This window comes from Microcebus murinus, chromosome 7 (genome assembly GCF_040939455.1).
Source record: "Microcebus murinus isolate Inina chromosome 7, M.murinus_Inina_mat1.0, whole genome shotgun sequence".
Lineage (NCBI taxonomy): Eukaryota > Metazoa > Chordata > Mammalia > Primates > Cheirogaleidae > Microcebus > Microcebus murinus.
The window spans coordinates 61,822,547-61,841,881 of NC_134110.1; the positions used below are offsets into that span (position 1 = coordinate 61,822,547).

The window sequence follows — 19,335 nt, forward strand, 5'->3', positions numbered from 1 at the left end:
AAGCTGCGGGGAGGTGGCTTTGAGCTGGAAGTTAAGGGTTGGGTGGCGGCTGGGCCCCTGGCGCTGTGGTGCGCTGGCGAAAGCGCAGGATGTCTCTGGACCTATTTCTTCATCTATAGCACTGTGCGACATATCCCCCACTCGAGGAGCTGGTATTTTATGAGGATCGAATAATATTTATTCTTTGAATGAACTTCAGAAAGTTAAAAATTCCATCCAAATGCAAGAGGATATTCTTTGCGTGATTTTATTCTTTCCGATAATAATGATTTGTTTTCTCATCTGCAAGCCGCCGCGTGTAAACTCTTCGTGCTCTTCAAGCGGTAAGACTGCCTTTCCCCCCTCTCTAGTTGTGAAAAAACTGGCGGATTTTGAACTCCCTTATGTTAGTCTCCGAAGTTCTGAAGTGGAGAGCTGTGAAGTTGGACTCCGGAAGTGGTGAGTAGATACTTGCGTCCAGAAGGCCTTTGGGGACATCTCGCCACATGCTTGCTAGCGGCCCGACAGCTGGAGACCAGAGACTCGGGGAAGGTCGCAGGGAAAGCAGTGGACATGAGAGGAAGCAGCACGCTTGTCCTGCAGAATAGCGTGCTGAGGAGGACTGTCCCTGGTCTCAGGTGAATGCTCCAGGGGCATTAAGATGAGCATGGCGGCCATCTATTCTACTTCTCTACTGAGAGGCAATCAAAACCGTAAGGCTCAGCAGGGCGCGGTGGCTCACACCTGTAATCCTAGCACTCTGGGAGGCCGAGGCAGGAGGATCGCTCAAAGTCAGGAGTTTGAAACCAGCCTGAGCGAGAGCGAGACCCCATCTCTACTATAAATAGAAAGAAATTAATTGGCCAACTAAAAATATATAGAAAAAATTAGCCGGGCATGGTGGCGCATGCCTGTAGTCCCAGCTACTCGGACGGCCGAGGCAGAAGGATTGCTTGAGCCCAGGAGTTTGAGGTTGCTGTGAGCTAGGCCGATGCCATGGTACTCTAGCCCGGGCAACAGAGTGAGACTCTATCTAAAAAAAAAAAAAACAAAAAAAAAAGACTGTAAGCCTTGAAAAAACAGGGGCAGGCCAGAGGGCATGGATGGAAGCAAGTAATGGCGATACATTGCTGACCATGGGTTTGCTTTGGAATGGATTACTGGCTGCATTAATGGAAGGAATTGGTTGGTTATTACAAGCAGATCTGATGCATCTGTTGAAGTGTGACATTCTTTGAAGGCAAAGGGTGAATTCAGCTGATTTGCAATGAATTTGAACTCTAAGTATTGGGCTTACGTTCCTACAGGGTATAGACCAGGGCCACCCATATTCCTAGGACACAAGTGTCTCTCTGCAGAAAATACTGTCATTTCCCCCAGAAAGAGGGGTTCCTGTGGAGAACAAGGACACTTACCCCAGGCCTGTAATCTGCAGTTCCCAGCGTTTATTATTACCATGGCTATGTTACATTGCTGCTTAGGTTCACTCCCACCCAGACCGGTTATTCTGTACTCTGAGTACAGAAGCTGTAACGAATGGCATTTTGAAATCTAGGAATAGCAGTTAACTTGGCCTTGCTACAGCCACAGTTTGTGGCTTTGCATTTTGGAAGGATGTTCCAGCAAGGTTAGAAGTTCATATACTATTGTTCAGAAGTACTCTGAGAAATAGAGTACTGTTGTGGCATGGAACCATGAGAAAGTCAAAAGGACTCAGTTCCACTTAAGTATTTAGAGACTACTGTTCTGGAAGCTGCTTACACTAAGGTGATGGCTGAGCATGCTTGTTCCTGGGATCAGAGTGAGAATCTAAGTCCCAGCTATCTCGGTTTTAGCTGTATAAACTTAGCCAAGTTGTTCAAGCTCTCTAGGCCTCAGTTCCTGTATCTGTAAAATGGGAACAATAGTGTTTACATCGCAGGATTATTGTGAGGGTTAAATAAAATAATCCCATACACCCAATACATTTTGGTCATGTTTGTTATTGCTGATAACAATGATTATAGTGAGCAAAAACAATCCCTGGGGCTTAGTTTTTTTTTTTGTTTTTTTTTTTGCTCATGAGCTTTCCTGAAAACTTGAGATCAAAGGACAGATGAGGATTGAGGATTCTGTTCTTTACCTTGCACCTTGAATAAGAAATTAGGCTTTGCCTATGTCTTCATTAGACAGGTAAACTCTAGATGATAAGTGCAAGATAAAACATCTACCGAATCATAAGCCAGCGTCTCGGATCCAGGCAGATGGGCTGTGCTCGTGGGAACCTCTGTGTTAGAGCCGAGGACCAGGACCCGAGAAGGGAAGAACCTGGCGTAGGACCCCTCAAGTGCCTCGTCTTCTTTCCAGAGGGAGGCCTTGCTGGGTGGGAGCAAGGGGGCTAGCTCCAAAAGCTACACGATTCCCGGCAGGTGAGGCCTCACAGTAAGGTCTAGATGGAGACTTAAGGGTTTTCCTTTGAGAATTCTCTGGGTGTGTCACTCCAGGGATGCTGTGGTTGCTTCCAGATCAGAGGGTGCCCGCCCTGGCCTCTCAGGGCCCCAGTGTGGGATGGGCCGGGGGGCTGGGGGGCGGGGAACTCTCTGACTCTCTGGTGCGACAGTCGCTATTCTCTGCATACAGGGGCCGCTGGGATGTGAACAGAGACGTGGACTATTCCCCAAAAGCTTTTTTTCATTTGTTTGCCTCTTTACTCTCAGAGCCCACCAGGCAAGAGCTAACAGTGTAAAGAAATTAGGAAAGAAAAGAGGTGGAGGGACACCTTGAAGGTGGGCAAGTATAGGTAGGGGTGTAGCTTTGTTAGAAAGGCGGCCCTGCTCCATAGGATGAAGGGCCACCGCTTTGAAAAACACTCACTCCAAGGGGTGCCCATTTCCATGTCATGTTAATTCATCTAACGCTCCTGAATGATGCAGGTATATGGATCCATCCCTTGATGCCATGCTGATGGACTGCAGAGTGGCCGTAGACTTGCTCTACATGCAGGTGAGCGTACCAAGAATTCTCAGAAGACCATGTAAATAGGCTGTTTTGGTTTGGAATCATTTAAAAAAATTGTGGTAGTTAATAATTCTGTCTCCATACCTAGAATAGGCAAATCCATAAAAACAGAAAGTAGAATAGAAGTTACCAGGGGCTGAGATGAGGCAGGAAGGAGGAGTTATTATTTAATTGGTACAGGTGTTTATTGGGCTGATGGAAAATTTTTAGGTATAGATAGTGGTGATGGTTACACAACGTCATGAATGTACATAATGCTGCTGATCTGTACACTTGCAAATGATTAAAACGGTACATTTTATGTTCCATATATCTTACCGTGATTTAAAAAAAACAAAAGAAAATTAGTAGAGGAGTTTAGAGAGAGGGGTAAAAAATAATTCTACCTCTATTTTAACAGTCTTTCTCTGAATTTGCTGCTGAAACTCTATTATTTAGGCTAATTTGATGTGAGCCTAGAATCCTTGATGTGAGCCTAGAATTATCCCTGATAATTTTTTTTTTTTTTTTTTTTTTTTTGAGACAGAGTCTCACTCTGTTGCTGGGGCTGGAGTGCCATGGCGTCAGCCTAGCTCACTGCAACCTGAAACTGCTGGGCTCAAGCGATCCTCCTGCCTCAGCCTCCTGAGTAGCTGGGACTATAAGCATGCGCCACCATGCCCAGCTAATTTTTTCTATTTTTGGTAGAGACAGGGTCTCAATCTTGTTACAGCAACAGTTACAGTGGGTGGTCCTGAGGACAAACCCAGTGGCACACAGAGAGTTGGAGAATCAAAGTTTATTCACTGGTGGGCTCAGAGGGGTCTTGCCACCAAATTCTGAGCCCCGACTACCCAATTTTCCCACTTTTATTAAGTTGGGGTAGTCTGAGGGGTGGGGTATCAGGTTGCTAATGCCCTCCAGGTAATAGGTTAGTATTATGTTGATGTATCAGGTAATAGGGTCACTGATGCACCAAGTAATAGATTCAGGGTCATGCTGATGCGCTAGGTAATAGATTAGTTGCTGGGCCAGGTAATAGGTTGGTGTTATGCTGATGCAGGTCTCTGAGGGATGGGGGTCTCTGGTGGCTGATGCACCACCAAGTAATAGACAAGGGTTTTCCTTATCACTCTTGCTCAGGCTGGTCTCAAACTCCTGACCTCAAACGATCCGCCCCCTTCGGCCTCCTAGGGTGTTAGGATCACAGGCGTGAGCCCCCTGGCCCAGGCTATCCCTGATAATTTAAAGTCACACATGATCCTTGAATTTCCCTCTAGCATAACCCTCTTTCTCCTGAGCCAACAAGCAGCATACCTGCCCCGGGGGGTGACTTCGTGGGCCCCTGGCCCGTGCAGTTGTGCAAGGCCCCATGCTTGTTAATATTCTGCTGTCTCCATCTTGAAATTCTTAATTATTTTTTTTTTCCACTGAAAATTCATCTTGCTCATCTTAATTATTTTTGAACAGGGATCCACATTTTCATTTTTCACAGGTACACCCTGCACATCATGTAGTTGGTCTTGCCTACCCCTATCCCTCAGCCTCCAAAAGGATACATTTAGAGCTTGGTCTCCATTCCCTTCCCCGCCTAGTGTGGCGAAGATTCTGTCAAGTGGTGAAACGATACACCCATGACACGCCCACCACTTACCCTACCGAGTTCTCCACCTGCTGCCCCAACTGCCCCGAGTGTTCTCGCTCACCGTCAGCATCCTCAGAGACTGGTGCTTCCCAGGCCCAGCCTGACACTTCTGGGAGGGAGGCCCAGCCAGAAACTTCTTTCCAGGAGGTCTTTCAGAACATCCCTCAGCCAGTTCTGGAGCAGCAGAGTGGGAGGAGGGGCAGGTCATAGTCTGGCCAAGGCTACCTCCAATTCAGGAGGGAGAATTTTGAAGAGAGGGAGAGATGGTGGGTCAGTCGTTACTTTTAATGACCTTTTCAAGGGGGCGAGGTAACAACACCACCTACGGTAGTACTTTGGGTGTAACAAAACAGTCAGTGGGTGGATTTTGGTGCTGTGGCTTTCTAGAAGGCATAGAAAGAACCCCAGCACATACTTCCTTAGGGGACTTCTTAAGAGACCAAGACCACAAAGCTCTTCTAAATTCTAAAGAGGCAAATCAAAATATCACTTAATTGTTTAATGTTCACTATTATATTTTTATGGCCAGAATGTAGCTTGAGTTCATTTCATATTATACTTTGATCTGTATGTAATCATGTTCGGTGTACCCGTGTTATGTGAGGTGGAGCAGAATTTACCATTTTAAATGTTCATCAAAGCTCATCGCCATTGTATCCTCGCTATTATGATACATTATTAATTGTGTCTGGCTTATTTCACATCGCACCCTTGGTTGAGAGTACAGCACCTAATTCTGATAGCGTTCCTTTGGGGAATACAGTCTGGATGGCATGGCTTCCACTTGCATTGTGATGCGAGGTCAGAACTGCCAACCCCATGCTGTGACTTTTTTTTTTTTTTCTTTTTTTAATTGGGGTCTTCCAGTCTTCTGGGTCTTTTAGAATTCTAAAAGAGCTGTAACACTTGCTGTGACTTTTTAATCTGTCTTCATTAAGGAACTGTAAACCAGAGAGAAATAGATGACCGTATTTCCTCTGCTCACAGCTGGAAAAAGGGGCGGCTTCAGGGAAAGCTCACTGAATCGCAGTTTCAGAAGCGAGGTCTGTCCCCTGCTCTGCCACTAGCCTCTCTCCGAGTGGCCTTGGGCCAGCCACTTTGTCCTTCTGAACCATGATGTCTCCCTGTTAAGTGACCAGGTTGAATTTATAGTCTCTAAGTTTCTCCCGGCTTTAACAGACTATTACTCCAACCTTGGCTCTGTGCCTAGCAAAATCTTCAAAATCCTGTAGTTGCTGCCATAATAATCTTTGCCATTATCGTCACCATCATGATGATTGTCCCCTGAACCTGAGTGGAGGTACTGAGAAATCCAAAGGTGGCCAAGCTCTGCAGGAGAGTCAGGGCCGCGATTGCCGCCTCCTTTGGGAAGCCCTCCTTGGCCCTCCTCGGAAGAAAGCTCCCTCCTCCCTCCTTGCTCACCTGGTGTTTTGTTCACAGCCTCCATTACAGCACTTCTCCCCAGTGTTGTTAATGCTGGCTCATGCGCATTTCTCCCCAAGCAGACTCTGAATGGCCAAGGACAGAGACTGTGTCTCCTTCCTCCTGTGTCCTGGAGGGTACATGAGTGACCGAGAAGCAGCCATCCTTTTAAAAAGTTAACACAGAAAGCTCTTATGAACTCTGATAAATAACGGAGTCGTTATAATTAACTATTAGAACATACCCTTCTGATTTTCTAAACGCAGATGTGCCTGGTGATGTCCAAGGGGCCAACTGGATTTCCCCAACCTGTTTCCTTTCTTCTCTCTCTCTCTCTTCTTCATATATGATGTTACATTTACATAAGCTTCTCCTTTTCTAAATGGAGTGGAATTAACAAAATGAGAGATTGCATTTAAAAGTGTACATTTCTGGCCGGGCGCTGTGGCTCACGCCTGTAATCCTAGCTCTTGGGAGGCCGAGGCGGGCGGATTGCTCAAGGTCAGGAGTTCAAAACCAGCCTGAGCAAGAGCGAGACCCCGTCTCTACTATAAATAGAAAGAAATTAATTGGCCAACTGATATATATATGTAAAAAATTAGCCGGGCATGGTGGCGCATGCCTGTAGTCCCAGCTACTCGGGAGGCTGAGGCAGAAGGATCACTCAAGCCCAGGAGTTTGAGGTTGCTGTGAGCTAGGCTGACGCCACGGCACTCACTCTAGCCTGGACAACAAAGTGAGACTCTGTCTCAAAAAAAAAAAAAAAAAAAAAAAAGTGTACATTTCTGGGTTTTCTCTAAAAATTTGAAGGCTCAGTCAGTTCTGGGCCTGCATTTCAGCAGGGCCACTGCTGGCCCATACAGTGAGTCTGTACACATTAGAAAAATGTGCCTCTTCCTCCAGGTGGGGACAGAGCCTTACATGGGGGTGGTGGCTTGGTAGGGGGAGTGGGGCTGACTTTTAGCCTCCTAACACTCCCGGGGCCGAGCACCCCTGTGCGGACACGTATGTCCCTGGCCTCCCTCTATGCACGTGTTCTCTGTTTCTCACCACTGTGCCCGTGTGGAGGCCACTGCAGTGTGTGTGATTGAAGCTCATGGAAACCATGGCTTATGTCATTTCACTTGATTTTTAAAATTAGGTTCTATGTAAGTCCCTGTCTGCCCGTCTTCAGGACAGGAACCACACAACTGAGCAGAGACATTCTGCTCAGGTGTCCTCCAACTACGGCCCACAGGCCACATGCAGGTGTTTTTGCCCGTTTGTTTTTTACTTCAAAATAAGATATGTGCAGTGTGCATAGGAATTTGTTCATAGTTTTTTTTAAAACTGTAGTCTGGCCCTCCAACGATCTGAGGGACAGTGAACTAGCCCCCTGTTTTAAAAGTTTGAGACCCCTGGTCTAGACTCTACTCACTGTCTGGGCCAACTTGGAGCGAGGTGCTAAATATGATGCATTTGGGTGATGACTTGTGAACCCATGATCAGGGTCAACTCTTTTCAAAGGTAGTGACACAAAAACAATTTGTGTTACCTCTGCTGTGGGACATTTAAATCTCTGTGTTTGAGGATCCTGGTCTCCTAAGGATGACTGACATGTCTTCGGTTAGGACTTACCACCACGAGTCCTGTTCAGCCGTGCCTTCTCTCTGACACGCTGCCCTGTGCTAACCGTCCTTACGGGGCTCTGACACCACGTGGAGTTCAGGAGAGAAAAGGTGTGTAGTTCTTCATGCCCACGCTGATGAGTCCTTGCTGGCATGGTGTGTTCTGAGAACAGTTGGTGGCAAGGAGAAAGCCTGGAGGTGGGTACTGCCTGCCTGGTAGGAATTCAGTGGCTTGGGGTTAGTGCTCAGACCTGGTTTAATATCAGACCTGCCACTTGCTTGCTGGGTCTTCTGAAACATCATAACCTCTCTGAACCTCAACTTACCCATCTATAAAATGGTAGTAATTTTTACCATCCCACTGAATATAGTAGTCTCCTCTTATCTGAGGTCTCGCTTTCCATGGTTTCAGTTACCTGTGGTCAACCATGGTCCAAAAATATTAAATGGAAAATTCCAGAAATAAACAGTTCATAGCGTTTAAGCTGTGCGCTGTTCTGAGTAGTGATGAAATTTCGTGCCATCCCACTCCATCCCACCCAGAACATGAACCCTCCCTTTGTCCCCCGTATCTACAAGGGATATGCTACCCGCCTGTTAGTCACTTTGTACCCACCTCAGTTATCAGATCCACTGTGTTGGTGTCGCCCTGCTTGTGTTCAAGTAACCCTGCTTTTACTTCATAATGGCCCCAAAGTGCAAGAGTATTGTACCTGATTGATAAGTTGGACTTTATCGAAGTTGTGTATATAGAGGAAAAAACATAGTATCGATAGAGTTTGGTACTATTTGTGGTTTCAGGCATCCACTGTGGCTCTTGGAAGGTATCCCCCGAAAGGATAAGGGGGCACAACTGTAGTTGGAAAAAAGTCAGTGAGAAAATCTATCTAAAACAAGTTCTCAACAAATATCAGTTACTTTTCTTCTCTCTGAATCCCTTTCCCCCAATTTGAACAGCAGTATCCAAAATGTATTTAGCTTCTTGAGCATTCTCTTCTCTTGGAGATAAAGCATCACCTACCACTATCACCAAGGGATGTAACACATTGACTTACATGCAGACTAAGGTGTAAATAAGCACCTGATAATTGGCAAAGAATTACTGAGCGTTTGGTGTATGTAGGACACTGCACGAGATTCACTGAGGCTCAGGGCTCAGGGTCTTCCCTTGAGGGACTGACAGTCCAACTGAGGAACAGTGGCCAATTCCGTTCAATCAGGATAAGTCACAGTAGTACAGGCTGTGTGTATGCAGCCGATGAGATGTACTGCTACTGCCAGAGCTGCCCCGGGGCCAGGCCGGCTAAGGGGGAAGGGTGCTGGGTGCCCGTGGGACAGGGGAAGAGCCCAGGAGGAGGGCCTACAGCAGGAGGGGCAGGCTGCAGACAGCAGACAGCCTTTGTCATGTCCATGCTTCATTTCGCTCCAGAACAGCTCTGATGAGCTTCCGCAAGGAGCGGTTGTCTTCCTGGCACTTTCTGCCTTTGAGCCCAGTGTTGTTCTGCTTAAACCTGCAGTGGATTAGGAAGCAGCTGAGAAACCCATTAAGGATTTGGAGTTTGGGAACAATTGGCCATTACCCAAAGCTGACCAGACAGGGCCCAACAATATATTCAATTTTAATTTTTAAAAAATTACAAAATTTGTTTTCATCTTATAAAAAATTTGCAAATATGGAAGAGCTCAAAAAATGAAATGTCACCCCAAATCTTAACCATACACACAAACTGTTAACTCTGTTGATGTGTTTATTTCAAACATATTTCATTTATAAGCACATGCATTGTCTTGACTCATAAGTACACATACAAGGTTTTTGTTGTTGTTCTGTTGTATATTTATTTTATGTTTTATAAAAATATAAGGTCTACTACTATACTCCTCTTTTGTAACTTGATGTTTTATCAGTAATTCATAGACTTTTCTCATGTGGTTAAACATGCTAAATAATTTTTAATAATAGGATAGCCTATTATTTGGTTATACTCAAACTCATTTACCTATTTTGGGGCATGTCATGACAGCTTCTACCTCACAGAGTGACTGTAAGGACTGACTTGTTTTGGAGCACTTAGAACACTGCCAAACTCCTAATAAGCACTATACATGTGTCTGCCACTCTTAATATGTTGAAATTTTTTCATTAGCATAAATAATAACAGTTATGGCCTTATCAATAATTTTTTCCCACATCAGTGTTTATGATTCAAATATATTTGTCATTTGGGGTCTTTTTGTTAATTGCCAATACATATCTTTTGTTCATTTTCCTGTTGGGAATGCTTACATTTTCTTATTTCTTTATATAAATTTTCTTTATTGGCCCTTATTTCTTTATATAAATATTAACTCTTTGCCATATATGATGCAGTCATTTTCCCTGGTTTGCCATTTCATTTAGTTTTGTTCTTGCTGGTTTTTATGTACAGAAGTTTTATATTTTCAGGTAATTATATATTACTATTCCTTCATTATGACATTTTGGTCTTTTTTTTTTTTTTGAGACAGAGTCTCACTTTGTTGCCCAGGCTAGAGTGAGTGCCGTGGCGTCAGCCTGGCTCACAGCAACCTCAATCTCTGGGGCTCAGCGATCCTACTGCCTCAGCCTCCCGAGTAGCTGGGACTACAGGCATGCGCCACCATGCCCGGCTAATTTTTTGTATATATATTTTTAGTTGGTCAATTAATTTATTTCTATTTTTGGTAGAGACAGGGTCTCGCTCAGGCTGGTTTCGAACTCCTGACCTTGAGCAATCCGCCCGCCTCGGCCTCCCAAAGTGCTAGAATTACAGGCGTGAGCCACCACGCCTGGCCCTGGTCTTTATATCTTAAAAAGATATTCCTTATCTCAAGATCAGAGAAAAATATTTTTTCTAGTTCTTTTATGGCTTTTTACATTTAAATCTTTGATCTATCTGGAATTTACTTGATTGGGTAGTGTGGGGGAAAAAGCTAATTTTATTTTCTTTGCCAAGTGTTGCCAATTGTCCCCAGATTAGTTGTTCTTCCTAACCCACTAATTTAAAAAGTAACCTTTCTAACATGTTAAGTCCTTAAATATATATCCATGTGGGTCTATTTTTGTAGCCCTTCATACACAAGTATGTTTTTGTCAGATGAATAAATTTCTGCTAAGGTTGCTAATTTTACAATTTATGTTGATTTTAGGCAATACAGGACATTGAAAAAGGATGGGCCAAACCCACACAGGTGCAGAGGCAGGAATTAGAGGCTCTCCAGAAAGAAGACAATCAAACAAAGGTGAATCAAATATTGTACCAAGGGAGTTAAAGGAACATATTAGATTTGAGCTGCTCCTATAATTTATAAACCCATCAAGCACTGAAAGTAAGACTCTTAAAAAATAAGAATATCTTCACTGATTTTTCTGATTAGAGTATTAATAAAAGCTTATTAGGCCGGGCGCTGTGGCTCACGCCTGTAATCCTAGCTCTTGGGAGGCCGAGGCGGGCGGATTGCTCAAGGTCAGGAGTTCAAAACCAGCCTGAGCAAGAGCAAGACCCCGTCTCTACTATAAATAGAAAGAAATTAATTGGCCAACTGATATATATATAAAAAAAAATTAGCCGGGCATGGTGGCACATGCCTGTAGTCCCAGCTACCTGGAAGGCTGAGGCAGAAGGATCACTGGAGCCCAGGAGTTTGAGGTTGCTGTGAGCTAGGCTGACGCCACGGCACTCACTCTAGCCTCGGCAACAAAGCGAGACTCTGTCTCAAAAAAAAAAAAAAAAAAAAAAAAAAAAAAAAAAAAAAGCTTATTAAGGATTTTAAATAATAAAATCATTATAAATCGAGTCCTTTCCTGAGTTAATATAGATCCTCAGCATGATTTTTAGTGACTACAGAGTATTCCATTTCGTGGTTGTGTTATCATTTGGTGAACCGTTTTTCTATTATTGGAAGTCAGGTTGTTTCTAGCTGTTACTGCTATAAATCACGTTGGCAGAGAGCACCATGGGGCCCAGGACTGTGTCTAATTTATACACTCTCTGTGCAGTCACAGCACCTGGTACAGTTCCTGGTTAGAGTCCCTGCGCACTGCAGCCAACATCCTGTCTTTGAATGTGTGTTCTATTATTCCTCAGGATATATTTCTAAACATCCATTTTTGAAGCTTCCATAAAGGTGGTACCAGTTCACACACCCCCTGCCCCCAAGCAGTGAGTATGAGTCTGACAAACAAGACATATTTTAACAGAAGAAATAGCCTTGGTTTCTTTGTGTTGTCTTTTCAAAATTCTTTTGACTTTGCCAGTGTTCACAACTACAGCATTGATTTTGAACAAAATACAACTAATATTTAGAGGACTTATTTATACTTACGTTGACACAGAAAGTAATTCTTCAAAGGCTCCTTTTACTTTGCGAGATTTTTATTGATGAGCTACAAAAAAAGAAAAAAAAAAAAAGAAAAAGGCACACACTGCCATTAATAAATGCTTTTCCCCCAGGGTGTTCTACTTCAGCTTTGTCACAAAATCTTTGGAGTTCAGTTTCTCTGTGTATCTGTAAATTTTTACAATTACAGCTTCTATTTTGGTGGGTAGAATATTGCTGCTACTTCAGACGTAATTACAAATTGTGTATACCACAACCAGTTCTAAGTACGTAATCTGCCCTATAAACTTCTTAACTTAGTAAGAATATTATTTTTATCATGCTTTCCCTAAATGTGTATTTGTATTTTTTCCACAAAACTAATGTTATCTTCTATGATGAATGTTTTACCTAAATTTATATTATTCATTATAATGCTCTTTTTAAAACTTTACTTGAATACATGAATTAGATGAAAAAAGTTAAATTACTATTGAAATTAGCTTACTTTTTCTGAAAGCATCTAAGCGTGCTGGTATATAATCAGCATTATTTGTTTGTGACGTTCTTCTTCTGCTAATGGAGCAAAAACACATTAACAGCTATTACTTTATGTACATGCACAATAAAACTTGGAATTGAAACTAAATTAATTTAATTAAAAAAATTAATAATTAATTGAAAATAATTTAAAGAAGAGTCATATGGTCTAAATTAGAGTTAGGCTAACTATTGCCCATGGGCCACTGTTTTTATAAATAAAGTTTTATTGACACATAGTCATGCTCATTCATGTATTGTCAAAGGCTGCTTTTGTGCACAGTAGCAGAGGTGAGTAGTTGCAACAAAGTTCATATGCCTGTGAAGTTTAAAATATGGCTGTTTACATAAAAGTTTGCCAACCCCAATCTAAATGAAAATATGTAAACATACTTTCTGCAGCAATATATGTTAAATTGTCTTTTTCACGTACAGTCTTCTTATTTTTTCTTAATTTTTCAAGCAGATAATCCTTGCAGATTTCCATCTTCTGATTTTCATGTAGTTAGTGATATCACAACACACCTATGTTGAATGGCAAATGCCAACAATCATTTTAAATAAGTTACTTATTCACCATCAACTTCTTTGCAAAATAGAGCTTTACTTTTAATTAAACACTTTCATTTCTTTTAGCTCATTGCAGCCAAGAGGTTATTACGATTTTTTAAATGTTATCAAACAATAAAATAAACATTATAGATTTATTCCATATATTAAGTTAGAGAGTATTGTGGCAAGAGATGAAACTACTCTCTATATTCTTGACACAAGATAATTTAGCCCCTGCCCCAGCCCTACACAGGTATCCTGTACTTACGACCTGTCATTTCTGGTGTTTCTCACTGACCCAGCAGAAGGCCAGGCTACCTTACAGCATCGCCCAAGCTGAAGCCCAAGCCATAGTGCAGGGAGCTGGTCCATGGGGCTGGGAGAGACAGTAGTTTTGAATATTTCTCCCGCCAGCATGAGATCCAGAGTCTGCCGTCCAGAATCTGCCATCCCTCTCCACTTAGATCTCAGCATGGTTCACTGTATCAGAGGATGCTTCACAGAGTCCTTGAAAAGGAGGTGTGAGTTACCTTGCTCCAGGAAAGGATCAGAAAAGAGGCTGTCATTGGGTGGTCTTCTTTCTGATGTAACCACATGCTAAAGTGAGAACTGTGTTCTGCACACACATCTTACACGCCATTAGGCCAGGCCCATCTGTGGTGAAAGCTGGGAGAACAAGGTGGAGGTCACCAAAAAAAAAATGAAGAATTCTGAATAGACATTAACAGAACAAGATGCCAGGGCCACAGGTGTGAATTGCAACTGTCCCCTGTTCTTAGGTTACTTCAGAAGCAGTGGGAAGAACTAAAAGTTAAAACCAACACAAAAGTGTTCCCTTGGCATTTGAGGGCTCTCTGGAATTCTACTTAAAAAGCAGACCTACTAAAGCTCTCATTTCATCACCATTCCTCAAATCTCTTTCTCTGACAATACCACCATCCTATAAAATAGCCTGTAAAAATGAGCTACTTTTCTTCCTATGTAGATCTCAGCTTAATTTTTTAAAAGATGGCTTTTTTTTTTGAGACAGAGTCTCCCTTTGATGCCCAGGCTAGAGTGAGTGCTGTGGCATAAGCCTAGCTCACAGCAACCTCAAACTCCTGGGCTCAAACAATCCTTCTGCCTCAGCCTCCCGAGTAGCTGGGACTACAGGCATGCGCCACCATGCCCAGCTAATTTTTTTGTATATATATTTTAGTTGGTCAATTAATTTCTTTCTATTTTTAGTAGAGACGGGATCTCGCTCAGGCTGGTTTCGAACTCTTGACCTTGAGCAATCCACCTGCCTCGGCCTCCCAGAGTTCTAGGATTACAGGCATGTGCCACCGCACCCGGCCTAAAGATGACATTTTAAATGTGCACTTTTTGTTTCCTTGTTGTCATAGTCCACTGGGATGGAATCACGTCTGCTCATTCATTTGTTCACGCCACTCTTTTCTTCATTCTTCATTCACTCGTCAAATATTTGTAGTCCCACTATGTGCCAAGCCCCATAACAGGAGCAGGGCACCATAGTGAAGGAGGCAGGCATGGCCTCTCCCCTGGAAGGACACACTATGAACCTCCCCGGGGCTTACCGTCAGCACAAGGGGCGCTGTCTTCTTCCTTATGGTCCAGGTTTTCATCTGCTTCCAGTGGTCTTTTGCTTCCTTCTGTCCCTCACCCTGCCCTGTTTTTGGAACAGTTTCTGGAGCTGTCCCGGGAGGTACGACACTATGGCCACATGCAGCTGGATCCCTGCACCTGCGACTACCCGGAACCAGGCTGCGGGGCTGTCCTCTCCGTCGGCAACAACGAGATCAGCTGCTGCATCACCCTGCCTGGTAACCAGACCCAGGACGTCGTTTTCCAGATGAACAGGGTGAAGTGCTGGCAGGTCACTTTCCTTGTGAGTATCTTCGCACCTTGCTTTGCCCATGATTTAAAGTCTCCACGTGTGATTTAAAAATCCTATTGCTCTTGGGTGACTAAGTTAGCGCTAGGGAGACAGGTTTGCCGTTTGAAGCAGTAGCTTGAGTGGAGTGGCATTTAAGCCACATTGCACTTCATCTAGCAGTGAAACCCATCTGGAGTCAGGTATGAGTTCTCCGTCTGGAGCAGCAGAGACACCGATCTTCCCACCTTCCGAGAGCTGACCTCTCTACTGCTTGAAGGGAGGCTATGGTAATAACAGCTACTGTTTATTGAGCACTTACTACGTGCTCAGTCCTGATACAATCTCTATGCTTCAAAACTGGCCACCGACCAGCAGAGCTCTTCTTAAGGAGCCCTGGCATCATGCTTGCTTCACCAGCTCCTTGCAAGACAAACCCTTATCACGTTTGTGGAGTGCTACATTGTACCAGGTACAATGCTGGCCACTGCCACATCTATTATTAAATTCTCACCGGAACTCATTGAGCTAAATGGGGTCACCCTCTTTACACAGGAAACTGAGGTTAGCTAGTAGAGGACAAAAGCTAACAGAGCAACTATGATGCCCACTTGTTAAATCCATGGGCTTCCTGGGGACTTTTTAGCTGGTCTAGCACTTGCCCTCTCTGTGACATTTGACACTGTCAACCACCTCTCCCTTCTCAAAACTCCCTCTCCTTCCTCCCCTACTGCCACGGGCCGCTTCCCCCTCTGAGCATTGATTGGCCAAATGCTGGTGTTTCCTGGGGTGTCTGTTCTAGCATCTTTCCCTGCATATTCTCTGAAATCAACTGCCAGGTCCCTATCAAAGGCCCAGTGTGTCCTACTCGCTCCGGACACTGTCACTGGGTGTCTCATGGACATCTCAAACACAGCCTTTCCCAACGGCAGGCTCATCCCTCCCTTCTCATGCCCATCACAGAGTCCTTCCTCCTGAGTTCCCTGTATTGGTACATGGGGCTTCCCCCAACACCCCCTAGTTGCCAAACCAGGAATCTGGACTGTCTCTGTTTCCTCCTCACTCTTACCCTACATGTGTAAGTGCCAATGGAGGCCGACCTTGTTATCCCTCAAAGATCTCCCTTTGTTTCCAGGCTCACAGCTCAGTCTCAACGTTCCCTGCATAGACGGAAGGAACAGCTTCCTAACCCTTCTCCCTGCCCCACTCTTGCCCCCTTGGGAGTCAGAGAAATTTAAACGTATGGAAACTTGCTATAGGGCCCCAAATTTAATCTTTCTTAGTGCATGTTCCATATGTACTTAAAAAGAATGTGCCTTCTGCTATTTTCTGGAGTATTCTATAAATGTCAATTACTTTAGTGATTTTTTTTTTTTTTCTTTTTGGTCAGCAAAATTCCTTGGAAGTTCATCCAGGTTATTGAATGTATCAGTAGTTTGTCTCTTTTAATTGCTAAGAAGTAGGGCAAGATATGGATGTGCCAATGTTTGTTTAACCATTTACTCATTGAAGGACATCTGGTTGTTTCCAGTTTTTAGCTATTATGAATAAAGCTGCTGTAAATATTCATGTACAGGTTTTTGTCTTTCCACAAGTCTTCATTTCTCTGGCATAAATACTCAGAAGGGCAATTGCAGGGTCATCTGGTATTGCATGTTAACTTTTTTTTTTTGAGACAGAGTTTCACTCTGATGCCCAGGCTAGAGTGCTGTGGCATCAGCCTAGCTCACAGCAACCTCAAACTCCTAGCCTCAAGCGGTCCTCCTGTCTCAGTCTCTCAAGTAACTGGGACTACAGGTGCTCGACACCACACCCAGCTAATTTTTTCTATTTTTAGTAGAGATGGGGGTCTCGCTTTTATTCAGGCTGGTCTAAATTCCTGGCCTCAAGCAATCCTTCCGCCTCGGCCTCCCAGAGTGTTAGGATTACAGGAGTGAGCCACCATGCCCAGCCTGCACGTTTACTTTTTTTAGAAACTGTTAAGCAACCCAAACCTTTTACCTGTTATTTCCCTATTCCCCCAGCCCAGGAAAACCGCTAATCTACATTCTGTCTCTGTAGATTAGATTTGTCTATTCTGGACATTTCATATTAATGGAATCATGTGATAATGTGGTCTTTGTGACTAGCTTTTTACTTGGCACGTTTCCAAGGTTCATCCTTGTTAGAGCACGTTATTAGCACTTTATTCTTTTTTATGGCCAAATAATATTCCATGGTATAGTTATACCACATTTTATTTATCCATTCATCTATTGATGGGACATTAGGGTTGCTTCTACCTTTTGGCTATTATGAGTTATGCTGTTATGAACAGGTGTGCACAAGCTTTTGTGGACATAATTTTTCATTTCCCTTAGGTATATACCTAGGAGTGGAATTCCTGAGGTCAAATGATAATTCTATGTTTACCTCTAGCCTGCTGAGGAACCGCTAGCCTGCTTTCTAAAGTGGCTGCACAATTTCATGTCCCCACTAACAGTGGACGAGGGTTCTGGGTTTTCCACATCCTTCCCAGTACTTATTATTATCTGATTTTTTAAATAATTTTTGCCCCAAATGTGTTCACAGGAAGTTTTTATTATTATTATTATTATTATAGCTAACCTAATGAGTGTGAAGTGGTATCTCATTGTGGTTTTATTTATTTCAGTATTTTTCTCTCTCTGCTTTATTTTGGGTAGTTTCTACTGCCGTGGCTTCACAATTATTGATCTTTTCTTATATAATGTCTAACATTGCTGTTGATCCCACCCAGTGTACTTTTACTTCTAAAATTATATTTTTCATCTCTAGAAGTTTCATTTAGGTCTTTTTTATATGTTCTGTTTCTCTCCCTATCACGCTTCTATTTTTCCCAAACTCCTGAGTGTGTGAAGTATATTTTAAGTAACTGTTTTAATATTTTTGCCTACTAATTCCATCATCTCTGTAATTTCTGGATCTGTTTTTATTGACTGAATTTTCTCCAGTTTGCAGATCATATTTTCCTTCTCCTTTTCATGCCATGTAATTTTTATGGTATGCTAAACATTGTGAATTTTACATTGTTGAATGATAGATTTTATTGAATTCCTTTAAAGAGTATTAGACTTTGTTCTGAGATGCAGTTAAGTTACTTGGGATTAGTTTTATTTTTCTGATTTTAAGCTTTGATTTTAAGATTTGCTTTTAAGTGTTCTTAAAGTCCAGAGTAGTCGTTAGAGCTAGTTTAGCCCTTTACTCATTCATTCTTAGGACTCTACCCAGCATCTTGGCCTTGTCACTCTATTCTGACTAATGGAAACATGGACTCTGAACTCGGCAACCTTGTTTGTGAGCTCCTGGAATTGTTCAACTTACTGCTTTCCAGTGGTTCTTTCTCTGGCCTCATGGAGTTTTACTCTACACATGCACAGATAATTATTCAACCAAATATTTGAGAAAAGCTGTCTAGAGCTCTCTCTACGTACAAAGCCGTATGTACCCTTTGGTGTTCTGTCCAATAAATTCTAACTTCAACTACTTTTAACATTTGTCTCTTTCTCTTCAACTCAGCAAGACCTCTGGGCTCTGTTTGGGTTCCCTGTCCTTGTGCTACACCCTGAAAACCCCTCCAGGCAGTAAGCTGGGATAATTGTGGGGCTCACTTCATTTGTTTTCCTTCTCTTTGTGTTGACAATCCTGGGTCATCTGTTGTTCAATGTCTGAAAACAACTGTTTTCCAATTCATTGTTTACACTGATGCTGTCAGACCAGTATTCTAAAAATAAACATCAAATTGTAGTACTTTCCAGGTTTCAAAAATCTTTTTTTTTTTTTTTTTGACAAGATCTTGTTATGTTGCCAGGCTATCCTTAAACTCTTGAGCTCAAGGAATCCTCCTGCCTCAGCCTCCCGAGTAGCTGGAATTATAGATGCACACTGCCGTGCCCAGCTAAAAATCTCTTAATGAATTTCTATTGCCCTCTGGAGGGAAAAGATCCTTAACTTAGCTTATAAAACCTATAAGAGTTAGGGCTCTTTGGTGGCAAGCAATAGAAACAACACTAGTAAAAAATAGATTTGTTGGAATGATATGGAGTAACCTACAGATCAAAGGAAAAGCTGAAGCTTAAGAAAATCAGGAACCAAAGGAGCTCAAGGTGTATAGGAAACAGGAACTTTCTATCAGGACCTGCTCTTTGGGTCTCTCTACTCTGGAATCAGATGAGGCGCACAGAGAATTATTTGTCCAATTGGCTTAACCTTGTGTCATAAGCCACCTCCTGACTTACCATTCCCTGACAGTCCTACATAGATGACCTACAGTGAAAGATAGATGGTTTCCCCAAGAGAATTGGAGGCTCCATTACTAGGAAAAAGAGCGATAGATGCTGTACAGCAAAAATCACAGACGTTCCCTAGCCAGCTTTCAGGATCTG

At 43.0% G+C, this 19,335-nt stretch overlaps 1 protein-coding gene across 1 annotated transcript in view; it reads left to right on the forward strand.

Moving 5' to 3' along the window:
- Positions 1-19,335, forward strand: part of SNX31 (sorting nexin 31) — a 66,414-nt gene that overhangs the window by 32,639 nt on the left and 14,440 nt on the right. The window contains exons 7-10 of the mRNA XM_012762028.2: positions 351-438; positions 2,892-2,961; positions 10,798-10,890; positions 14,744-14,947. Coding sequence (XP_012617482.2) covers positions 351-438; positions 2,892-2,961; positions 10,798-10,890; positions 14,744-14,947 — 455 coding nt within the window. The remainder of the gene's footprint in view (positions 1-350; positions 439-2,891; positions 2,962-10,797; positions 10,891-14,743; positions 14,948-19,335) is intronic.